We start from the raw sequence: 13,114 nt of genomic DNA on the forward strand, positions 1-13,114 counted from the left end.
ATCGTGAGGGACTCTATCGTCCGTTTGGCTTCATCGATTTCCTGCCTTGTCGGGGACCTTCGGCTATCGTCAGTTACATCACTCATCCTGCAAAGATTGGAAGTATGAAACTTTTTGCATTATAAAAAGATGTTTAAAATTTTTGAACCAAATTAAAAGCAAACCAAAGCATAAGAAAGAGAATTACCTTTTTTGCAGCATAGAGAAGAGTGTTGACAGATATGAAAAATAAACATGAGAGAAAAATAAAGAATAGGAAGATAAGAAATTACCTTTATGCAGAGGAGATAAAGTTTTTTTTTGGAATGGACTTTTTCAGTGTGTGTGTTTGTTTTTTTACCTCGAAGTAGCAGTAATTTATAGGGGCTTGGGGAATAGAATCGGTTTTTACGTAATAAAGTATAGGAAGATAAGTAATTAACTGTCTACCAACAAAAAAAAAAAAAAAGATAAGAAATTACCTTTTTGCGGAGGAGATGCGAGTTTTTCTTGAATACAAACGGTTTTACTGTACTTATTCGGTGTGTGTGTTTTTTTTTTCTCAAAAAACCACGCAATAAAATATTTATAGGGGTTGGGAAATACAAACAGTTTTCCTGTAATTATAGTAGATTAGGTTAGGTAACTGTTTTTAATAAAAACTGAAAAGTGGAACTGCTTTTTATAAATATTACTAAGCTGTTATTATTCAACTGTTATTGTAGTGTGTAATTTGCAGTTTTATTTTTGTGGTTGGTTTGTGAAAAAAACAGTCAGATAATATTAACAAAAAAAATTAAAGTAACTAGTATTAATTCTCATATAATGTAGGTCTCACTTTATTATCTAGAAGATACATTTTAGGTTAAAATGTAATTCGAACAATGACAAATAGTAAAAGTGTTTGACATTTTTAGGCGAGGTCTTCATCGTAGCCGCTGTCTTTTGTGTCTCTTTTGTCTTTGTTAGTTCATGCATCTGATTCATATTCCTGCAATTTTTGCTTAGTATTTAGCAGCTACATTAATAGCAGAATAGCAGTAGAATAACATTGATAGCAGTAGAATAACAACACATTAATAGCAGAATAGCAGTAATCTAAATTTAGCAGCTACTCTGCTGTTATTGCAGACACTATCCATTTCCACCAAGAATATCCATTTTGTATCCAAAAATAACAACACATTAATAGCACAATAGCAGTAGAATAACACAACAGCAGCAGAATAGCAGAGTAACACAGGAATAATAGGGGAATAACAGTAGAATAAAAGGGTAACATATTCCTGCAATTTTTGGTAGTTCATGCATCTGATTTATATTGCTGCAATTTTTGCTTAGTATTTTAGAAGCTACATTAATAGCAGAATAGCAGTGGAATAACATTAACAGCAGTAGAATAACAACACATTAATAGCAGAATAGCAGTAGAATAACACAACAGCAGCAGAATAGCAGAGTAACACAGGAATAATAGGGGAATAACAGTAGAATAAGAGGATAACATTAGAACAATAGGAGAGTATTAGTCCAGATTCATACCTCTTCAGTTTCTGATTCTTCTTCATCTTCGTCATCAGAAGGGGGACTTTCAGCAAATGGAAGAGTACAAGTTCTACTGTTGTGGTTCACCCACTTCTTGCAGTTACCGCATCTTCGCTTCCTCTTTTGTTGCTTGGTTTTGGCCTTTTCTTTGGAGGACCTTAATCTTTTGCCACTGCCCTTATTCTTGGCCTTGTTTGGCGGTCGAAGGTCAATGTCATTTGAAGCTGTGATGCCTAGAAGAGCCTCGATTTCCTGGTTTTTAGTCTTCGGTTCAGTTGGTCCTGTGATGTTCACCCTGAACTGTGTCAGGATTTTCTGCAGTTGCTTCATGTGTTTAACAGTAGCATAACTGTCCATCACCCCGACAGTTGCATAAATCTCAGACCAAACCTTTGACATCTCAGCTTTCTTGATGTCAGCCTCATCAATCTCTTCTATCACCTTTCCATTTTCATCTCGGACAACTGGCCTGTATGATTTCTTTGTCCATCGAGCAAGGACATAAGGGTCAGGTATCCTGTGGACCTGCCTACCATTCCACACCCAAAGTATATGGCGACAAACAATGCCATGCCTCTCAAACAGCTTACATGCACATTTGCTCTCGTTAGTTTTGGTGTTAAATTCAACTCGGAAGCTCCTGTGCTTGAGTCCATCACGAACGTCATGATACTCCACCGCCCCTACTGTTGTCAAACCCCCCCACCCCCATGCTGCATATGGCATGTTTGACTTCATTCTGAAAGTCCCCAAAGATAGGATGGGTGTAGACAAGTGAGGCATGCATCTCCACCTTAATAGCAGAATAGCAGTGGAATTACATTAATAGCAGTAGAATAACAACACATTAATAGCGAATAGCAGAGACTAAATTTAGCAGCTAGTTTGCTGTTATTGCGAACACTATCCATTTCCACAAAGAATATCCGTTTTTTATTCAAAAATAACAACACATTAATAGAAGAATAGCGGTAGAATAACACAACAGCAGAGAATAACAACGCATTAATAGCGAATAAGCGTAGAATAACAACACATTAATAGCAGAATAGCAGTAGAATAACAACACATTAATAGCAGAATAGCAGTAGACTAAATTTAGCAGTTACTTTGCTGTTATTGCAGACGCTATCCATTTCCACAAAGAATATTCGTTTTTTATTCAAAAATAACAACACATTAATAGAAGAATAGCAGTGGAATAACATTAATAGCAGAATAACACAACAGCAGCAGAATAGCAGTAGAATAACACAACAACAGCAGAATAGCAGAGTAACATGGGAATAATATGGGAATAACAGTAGAATAGCAGTGGAATAATATTAATAGCAGAATAGCAGTGGAATACCTTCATCGGCCCTACTTTCTCGAGCATACTATGCTCATTGGCATTATCCATCCTCCTTTGTGTATGCCTTTGCTGCTCTATTGCGGAATTGTACCTCATCCAAAACTCGACGAGGGTTCCAAAATGGCTTTCAAACCGCTTGAAATAGCTGTTTGAACTTTCGGATCTCTGGGTTGTTCGCAACAAACAACCTAGAGGCAGATCCCGAAAGTATGCCGGTATCCACTTTTGTCTGATTGCAAAGACATACTTCAACCACCGGTTGCTTTCCATACCATGGGCTTCAATAACAGTCTTCCAGTTCTGTTCAAATTCGTGTGGCTCGAGGTCGACATCCCACACAACGGCATTTATGTCGGTCATAAATTCCGTATCATTGCAGATTGCCCTTCCCACTTTCTCAGGCATTTTCTGCATGATATGCCACATGCAATACTTGTGGACAGAATGGTTGAAGACATTTGGGGCAGGCTTTTTTAATTCCCGGGCACTGGTCTGTAATTACACATTGAGGTTGCTTTCTTTGCCCCATTGCTTCGAGGAATTTTTAAAAATCCACTCAAATGAATGCGACTCTCAAAGTCAAGTAACCCAGTGCAAAGTCACCGTCTTCTTGTTGTGGTCTACTCCGGTGAAGGGAGTAAACACCATGAAATATTTGTTTGTCCCATAAGTAGGGTCAAACGAGATCGTGTCTCCATATAACTTGTAGTTGTTTATCCCTTCCTTATCAGCCCAAATAACCTTCGTCAAGCATTTGTTCTCATCCTGATCATAAGCAAAGTAGAACCCCTTTGTTTCAGCCAGCATTCTGAAATGCCCAATGAACATTTTAGCATCGTTATCCCCAATGTAACACTTGATATTTCGCTTGAAGTTTTTGAAGTCTAGCAAAGAGGCACCGATATTCTGATAACCATTTGAGTATTCCTTGAGAATTCTGAAGCTCAATGTTGGACCTATGTTGAGCTTAGTATGATCAATAATGGTCCTCTTAATGTAGTCATGGACGTCCCTTGAGAGCTTCTGGAACTCCCTGTTTTTGACAGAGTAAAGAGAGTGATTGTGAACGTCTACAAAGACATCCACAATATACCCGGCCCGGTCATCATCTTTTTTTCACGGGTTCTCAACCTCATGTTCGCCTTGCGGCCACACCTTGTCGAGCATGCTTCTTTGGGTCTAATTCGCGGTCTTTGTTCTCTCTTTGTACTCAAATTACCGGCTTCATGATTTGTTGCTTCAAGTCGCATTTTTCTTTTCATATCCCTATACCCCATGCTTACGGACCAATGATTTGACGGTGACGCCCCCTTATATTGCGCATTTGTGTACCTTCTCACATCAAATCCAAGCCGATGCATAGATCTTTGTAGAGCCGTCTTTGCATCCTCCAAGGTAAGAAAGAACATGCCACGTTTAGGCGTAAAATCACTCTCAACGGTCCTCACCCACTTTCGGTCCCCGGGTGTCTTCTTGTAATGAAGAGTTGAGACAAACTCATCGTTTTCTTCATCCCGAACGAGTTGGGCTGGTGTATATCTTGTTATTAGAAGAATCCCCATTAGGTAAGACGCATTGTCTTCAACAATAGACACGATAGAAAGATCTGCGACAAAAAATTAATATAATGAGTACAGTCATTGGACAACAAAATCACAATAACATCACAATAACAAAGAGTAGCACGGGGAGAGATCAACATTGCGGTAATGTGACAATAACGATATGATAACGGTGTGAAACAGGCGACAATCAATAACATCACAATAACACTAAATGTGTTTATCTCATGCTACTCTCTTATCACCGTATATTTTCACGCTCTTTTAATAATATCACAACAATAGTAGCATAATATCGAAATAAGAGTACAATAATATCAACATGTTTCTCTACTTTTTACAATAATAGTACGATAATATCGAATAACGAAGATACTGGTTCTAGTTTATTACATACGGATATCTTGTATTTATTATGTAACTCTTTTGCAAGGCATATATTTTCATGTTCTTGCACAATAATAGCACAATAATGTTACAATAATACCACAATAACAAAGATACAATAATATAATCATGTTACTTTGTACGGTTACAATAATAGTACATTAATATCGAATAACAGTTCTCTTTTTCTCTTTGTAATGCAAGCCCCAGACGATAATAGTATCGAGAATAACAAATTGAAAACACATAGAAATCAATAATTGATTTATAAACACTCAGGCTAATAATAGTACATTAATATTAGAATAACAGTTCTCTTTTTGTACTCTAATACAAGCCGAGAGTACAATAATATCGAAATAACAATGAGAAACACATAGAAATCAATATTTGATTTATACACACTTTGAGGCTAATAATAGTACATTAATATCGGAATAACGATTTTCTTTTTCTACTCTAATACAAGCCAGACGGTAGAATAATATCGAATAACAATTGAGAAACATGTAGAAATCAATAATTTATTTATAAACAACGGCGGATGAAGAGATAAGAATGAATAGCGATATTACCATTTCCATATTCACCACTGTAGAGTTGATTTCTTCGCTAACATTGTTATTGATCTCGTCCATCTTTTATACCCAAAACAAAGAAAAATCAAGTATTGAATTCAATTAAAATCAACGAATTTACACTAAAAATCAACGATTTTTACATTAATTAGGTTTTTTACATTAATTTTGAAAATACGATTGAATATACTAAAAATCAACGAATTTACATTACACCAATTCGATTGCGGCTACAAATCAACGATTTTGTGTAATTTTATTAGGTTTTTTATGAATTTCCTATAGTCGGCGTTACGATTTGTGAGTTTTCTCTGTTTTGATTTGTAGAGAGATGTAGAGAGAGAGAATATCGTTAGAATGAGGTTTTTGTTTTCATGTTTCAGCGCTTTTGTATTTTTCGATTTTTCCTTTTTTTTTTTTTTTTTTTTTTTTAATTTATCTTTTAATCTCAGCCCTTGATTTCTTTTAATCTCAGCCCTTGATTTCCCCAACTCACAATTCACCATAAGACCCCAACTCACGAGATCCCGCCTCTATATATATATATATATATATATATATATATATATTCTCATGAACATAGTGCGTTCTCACTGTTCTCACCGAGTGATCGTTCTCACCGGATCCTAAATCTATATATATATATATATATATATATATATATATATATAGAGAGAGAGAGAGAGAGAGAGAGAGAGAGATTGGATTTGGTGATTTTGGTTTTTATGGTGAGTTGTGAGTTGGGGGAATCTCAACCATTAGATTAAATTAGAGATGAGTGGCCAAGATTAATCTTAATTGTCATATAAAAGCATTGTTATTTAATTTATTTTCTTTTTTTCTAGTGCTACTTTTTTTTTTTTACTTTAATTTTTTTTTTTCTCTTTTTTTTACCTCGTGTTATTATGCTTTTTTTTACAACTTTGATTTTTTTTCTCTTATGTTTTTCTCTAATTTTCTCATTATGTTACTTTTTTTTCTTTTTCTTTTTGTACCAAATTTTTTTTTGCTTGAATTTTTTTTTCACTCTTATTTTTTTTACCTCGTGTTATTATGCTGTTATTGTGCTTTTTTTTAACTTGATTTTTTAACGACTTTGATTTTTTTTTTCTCTTTTTTTTTTTACCACATGTTATTGTGCTATTATTGTTATTACGCTGTTATTGTGATGTTATTCTGCTGTTACTTTGATTTTTTTTACTACTTTGATTTTTTTCCTTTTTTTACCACGTGTTATTGTGCTGTTATTGTTATTCCGCTGTTATTGTGATGTTATTCTGCTGTTACTTTGATTTTTTTTACGACTTTGATTTTTTTTCTTTTTTTTACCACGTGTTATTGTGCTGTTATTGTTATTCCGCTGTTATTGTGATGTTATTTTGCTGTTACTTTGATTTTTTTTTATGACTTTGATTTTTTTTTTTTTTTTTTTTTACCAAGTGTTATTTTGCTGTTATTCTACTGTTATTATGCTGTGATTGTGATGTTATTCCGGTGTCACTTTGATTTTTTACTACTTTGATTTTTTTTTTTTAATCTTTTTTTACTGCATGTTATTGTGCTGTTATTCTGGTGTTATTGTAATGTTATTCCGGTGCCACTTTGATTTTTTTTACGACTTTGATTTTTTTTACTTTTTTTTTACCACGTGTTATTGTCTTTGTTATTCTCTTTGTTATTCTCATTGTTATTCCGGTGTCACTTTGATTTTTTTTTTTACCGGTGTCATTTTGATTTTTTTATTCTTTTTTTACCACATGTTATTGTGCTGTTATTCTGGTATTATTGTAGTGTTATTATGGTGTTACTCTACTATTATTGTAATCTTTTTCTACGAGATTGTTTTTTTATTATTCCTTTATTTTAGTGTTAACTTCGGAAGAGAACCTCTTTTGACTTTTGATGACGTTTGGTGACGATGAAAAGACCAGATCTCGTGACCATATGAAGACATGAAGTTTGGTGACCATATGATGACGTTTGGTATGGAAATTACCGACCACAAATCGACCTAATTAATCAACAAAATAAAGAACATATGATCTATATGAAGAACATATGATCTATAAATTTGTTAAGACGTCGAAATAATCTCTCCATGGCAACAATCCATTTGCAATATGAGTATATAACACAGGTAAATGCTGATTGTTGGTGCACAAAGCATCGTTAAAAGGCAACCGAAACAGGTGAACCTTTTTTTTTCGCTCAGCTTAAAACAAACATACTGACGAGTTTCTCAAGGAAAATCCTCGGAAAATTAGTAAAATCTACAGCTTGCATTTGAATATTCCACATGTAACTCTTACATCAATACCAGAAGCAAATAGCAACATTCTTCGAGGGCAGAAAGTAGGATGCTTATACTCGAAAGAGGAGGAGTTTATTTACTTCCACTACCAAAGAGATAATCCAAAGAGGATCCACCACCAGGGGCAGCAGCAACCTTGGTTGAGGGTCGGTCCTGCATCAGTACACAAATCAGTCCGATAAAAGGAGTAATGCCCGCTGGTATTACCAATCTCATCAACCTTAAGGACTTGGAAATCAGCACCACCTTAGTTGCGGGATCTATACCTCAAGATATCTCGAAGTTACAAAAGCTGGAATGGGTTAATCTTGGATTCAACAGACTAATAGGTAACATTCCCGAGTCTTTTGGAAATATATCGCGATTAAGTGGACTGTATTTGGACAGCAACATATTGGAAGAAAGCATACCTTAAAATCTGGGGTATTCTCAAAATTTGTTGTACTTGTATCTGTCGAATAACGAACTCTACCACAGGCCTCTATCAGTTGACAATCAATCTACTACCAAAGAAGATGTAATAGGTGATGATAATTGGTGGATCCTGTACGATTTTCTGTGGGTTGCAATCAGTGAGATGAATGGAAAGGGCCCTAGCAAAATTCTGCCTAAATCAACTTTTGCTTCACCATCCCTTGGGCAAAGAGCACGTGGCTTGGTTGATTATTTGTTGTACTTGTATCTGTCGAATAACGAACTCAATGGAACATTGGACAAAGAGCTTTTTGGAGGATCCGCGAAGTTTCTTGAGTTAGGCTTGTCTCATAATCGGATACAAGGCTCCATTCCTGTGGAAATCAGACAACAGAAGAACTTACAGTTGTTCTATGCATCTGAAAATAAGTTGTCAGGAGTAATTCCGGAAGGTGCATAGGAATGGAGCCTAATTCCACAGTAACTGTCCAGACCTGCCACCGTGCGAATCGGCTTCAAGCTCGGAACCTTCGCCGACATTCTCGCCGGAGCTCCGTACACCGATTCAGTATCCGACGACGAAAATCCGCCGATACAGGAGCTAGAATCGGAAGAGCTAGTCGAGGACGACGAATACAACGGTCGTCGATAATTTCCGGTTTCCGGCATAGAATTACGCCGAAACTTAATGTTTTTCTCTTTTTCCTTTTCCTTCTCCTTATCGATCCACTGCTCTAGAACGTATCGATCAACGCGACGTCGATCGATTCTCGACTTATCGTCGTCGAAAGAGAGGTAATTTTTTTCCAAAAGAGACGAGGAAAACGAAGGATAATTAGTAGTATTAGTAATATTATTAGTAGTATTGTAATTATTATGAAGATTATAATGATGAATGTGGTGAGAATTCATGGTGAAATTGTCCGCAATAAGTTTGAGAAATGATATTGTTGAAGAAGATGATAAAGGAGAGAGAATGTGTGGAAAGAGTGAAGAAGAGATAGTAATGAAAGCCTAATTCCACAGTAACTGTCCAGACCTGCAATACTTAGATTTACACGGTAACAATCTCCACGGAGATATTCCTGAAACATTTAGTGCGCTGGGCGGTCTTCAGGCTATTGATATTTCTCGTAACAATCTGTCTAGTTTGAACCGATAGTCTACTGTGTACAATCGACCTAATTAATCAACAAAATAATCGACCTAATTAATCCATCGCATATAATCAACCTAATTAATCAACAAAATAAAATAAATAATCAAGCAATTAAACTCAAACACGAAAAACCTGGAATCAATCCAGGTAATGAAGGATTGAAGGAATCAAACGTTACATTGTAACAGTATTAAGCGACAAGATCGAGGTTCGTGCTTGAATCATTCATCGTTACGTTGGAAATAAGGAAGTAAAAGTTTAATAGGTTTAGTATTGGACACCATGGATGACGTTATCGTGTTTGATAAATGGCTTTTTCACACTAATTTGGGATTTTTTTTTCTTTGGGAAGTAAAAAGAGAATGAAGAGTTTGGGAAGTAAGAGTGTAAGACGAACATGTGTGTTCTTTATGCAAGGCAGTGGTTGATTCTTTTATTCAATCTCAGCCATCTATTTCCTCTTATCCAATGGTTGAGATTTTCCAAACTCACAACTCACCGTAAGAACCAAACTCACGAGATCCCGCCTCTCTCTCTCTCTCTCTATATATATATATATATATATATATATATATATATATATATATATATATATATATATTCCACCCTACCTTATCTATCCCACCCTATCCTATTGTAACTGTTAGATACATTAATCTCATTAGTATACATATTCATATATGAATTAATTTATTTGGTCATAAAATAAATACAAGATCTTATGCATGCAAACATAATACAAAGTAGATAAGAAATCGTTATTTCTTACATTTGTGTTTCAGATTTTTAGGCACCAACAAGATCTCCTTCTTGTTAGTTCTTGAGCTTTCCAACAATGGATGAACAAGGTTCAAATTAGAACCTCTCGCAAAAGCATATACCCAAGGAATACCCTTAATAACCAATATTATTATGAACTAGTAATAATACTAATCTTACTTAAAATTTGGACACAAAATATTGATTTTGTTCTCCTCTATTTCGGTTAAGAGGAGAGGAATTTGTGAGCTTTTCTTTCTCTAAAATTTTCACAAAAGTAAAGAGTAATGTGTTTTTCTTACACTAGAAAAATATAATGAATTAGTGAATGAATAATAGAGGAATCCATTTTGGTTCCTCTTCATGGAAAAACCGGTGGGGGGGAGGCTTAAAGGGGAGCCAATGCATGAGCTTGTTTTCTTCCCAAGAATAATAGGCTTGCATGGCTATGAAAATAGGTCATCATTGTGTTTCTTTTGGATAAATAAATTAGACAACACAAACCTAATACTACCTCCATAAAACCGGTTATTCCCATATAAGGGAGGTCCATTTTATTTTTGTCATTAGTCAATTGTGACATATGTGACATGTTACTTGACATATAACATTATAATGCATTTTTAACATATTAAAAATCATTATATTAATTAAATATGTCACATACAAAAATAATTAGTAATTCATAATTATTTGTACCAAAATGGGTCATATAATTATAAACTACAACAACTTGTATTTATAATAAATTATTCATTCTATTTCAATTGTTTCGTAAACAATAATATTATCTAAGTAATAAAACAATTTGATTACTTAGTACGTATCTTAATTAATCGAATTACAATGAGACACGTTAATTTTACTCACAAAATCATCCGTCAATTTTAAGCAATTTAATTAACTCGTATCGGCATACGATTAATTAAATAATCAATTAAGAGTATTTCCCTATAGGTATGACCTAAGGGGATCAACTGATCACCACCGTCGCACGACAGTAATGTCAAACTCTAGTCAGCCAATCATTACCGATATTTGTGGACCAGTTGACTGTAAAATATTAATTCCCACATGTATTCTTAAATATGAGATTTAAACATGTGATCATTGTGATCGACAGTTGTGATCGCATTATTGTTGGAGGACACTTATTCCAACAATGTCCCACTTGTCCACGACAAGTGTGCGTCACCAATTCTCTTGTTCTATTACTATCTCCCACTCAATGCAAGGTGTCTTTCGGGTCGTACTTGCAAGTGATCATATCGAGAGTGGTTTCCTCGATCTAGAGAATAACTGATTGACCGGAATTATCTACCATAGATACCTTCCGAGCGTGGTCACGCATTTCCAGTTCATTACTCCTTGAGTGGCCCTGAGATATTGTTTTAACCCTGACAAGGGATGGACAATTCCTATCGCACTATTCCCTTCGATTAGCCACATCCATCATAACCCAAAATATGCCCATTTGACCCCATTTACGAAGGTCGTAGTAACATAAATCAAAGTTAATCTGAAACTGTGCCACCTTAGGCGAACAGTCTTTAATCAAAAGAATCGACTCATTAGAATACTATAGTAGCTCTCGCCACGACCAGGCTATATAAATTTGCCAGAACTCTATAAGGGTCATTAGGCCCGACAAAGTGTTCCTAACAGTCTGCCTATGTGATCGACTAGTCATCTCATATGACTCTATGGCACTTGAACTTGCCATCAATCGCATCACACTCTAGTCACTTCGAGACGTCACCTCATACAAGTGACTATGGGCAAATACCATGTTAATCCGAGTTCACTTTAACGGGGTTCAATATTGTCTCTACAACCCGTTTGGATGTAACAAAGTATAAAAGGAGTTTTTAGATTTAAAAACTCGAACGACAAATGTGATTATCACATATGAATAGTCAATACCTGATTACTACTTCATAATTTTATAATCCATTCTCATCTTATATGTAGTTGTTCATCTCAATGCAATTGAAATGACATATGACATGACTCATCATGTTAAGCCTATGAGAAGGCTTTGGTTAGTAGGTTTTATCAATTTCTTGTACCTTACTCAACCTTACTACATACTCGTTTTCCTTTGTAATGTATACATTTGCATTACAAAACTTTCTGAGTACGTGTCTAGATCCAATCTAGACATAAGCACTCTAGCCTTAGAATAGCTCCCACTGTTTTCACAGTGTGCGGGATCCATCCTCTTGCACATCTCATGATTGCAAGTGTACTCAATTTCCGTTGTAAGCATCTCTCATTGTTCTTTATTGCCTAGAACAATTCCAGCAAATCCATTTCTTAATAAATAACATAGCCACAATGGTTCCTTAACCATCTTTAGGTGTTTTGAATACGGCTTTTGTCCGAAACCTTATACAATCTCAACAATCATTAGTGTAAGCCCTTACACAAATTAGTGAATTGCATCAAAACACTTAACTTTACACCCTTAATGCTTCTACAAGCTCTTAAGGATAATCTATATAGCTATTTGGTAATTATTACTTAAATTCGATTTTGAAACAATTCATCATACTCAAAGTATATGAAGTGTTATACATCATTACTTATTTAATTGATCCGGCAGCGGAAGCAAATGGAATCAATCAAATATGTTCAACTCGATTGAACTAATCATGAATCTTATCAACATAAGACTTCTTATTTGACGCTAATATCATGTAGATTTATCTCCATAAATCCGGATATTAAAGATGTATTATATTTCTCCAAGTCTTAAATCATTCCCAATGATCAATATGTCATCCACATATAAGACTAATTAAAATTTCCGTAACTCCCACTAAACTTCATGTATAAACACAACTTCTCAACCTATCGAGAAAAGTTTTATAACATGATCAAAATGTTGACTCCAACTCATTGATGTCCTACTTAAGACAATCTCTTAAGTTGCACATTATTTTAGGATTGCAAGAATCTACAAAACTCATGACATGTATTGAATACATTCCTTCTAATTGAAGAAGTGGATTTTAGATTCACTCGTTATATGTATATCATCATAATGAAACACAATCCCTAAGA

General features: G+C 34.9%; 1 protein-coding gene and 1 long non-coding RNA gene across 2 annotated transcripts; both read right to left on the minus strand.

Annotated features, from left to right (window-relative positions):
- Positions 1-762: 762 nt before the first annotated feature.
- Positions 763-2,221, minus strand: LOC141658746 (uncharacterized). The gene is made up of 2 exons (XM_074465599.1): positions 1,522-2,221; positions 763-970 (listed from the first exon to the last, which is right to left on the minus strand). Exons 1-2 carry the CDS (start codon positions 1,921-1,923, stop codon positions 950-952), a joined length of 423 nt encoding a protein of 140 aa, XP_074321700.1. The 5' UTR covers positions 1,924-2,221; the 3' UTR covers positions 763-949.
- Positions 2,222-2,228: 7 nt separating this feature from the next.
- Positions 2,229-5,475, minus strand: LOC141658748 (uncharacterized). The gene is made up of 3 exons (XR_012549391.1): positions 5,403-5,475; positions 2,876-4,484; positions 2,229-2,317 (listed from the first exon to the last, which is right to left on the minus strand). It is a non-coding gene; the product is annotated as an uncharacterized LOC141658748 (long non-coding RNA).
- Positions 5,476-13,114: the final 7,639 nt, after the last annotated feature.

The sequence above is a fragment of the Silene latifolia genome, chromosome 6 (assembly GCF_048544455.1).
Source record: "Silene latifolia isolate original U9 population chromosome 6, ASM4854445v1, whole genome shotgun sequence".
Classification (NCBI taxonomy): domain Eukaryota; kingdom Viridiplantae; phylum Streptophyta; class Magnoliopsida; order Caryophyllales; family Caryophyllaceae; genus Silene; species Silene latifolia.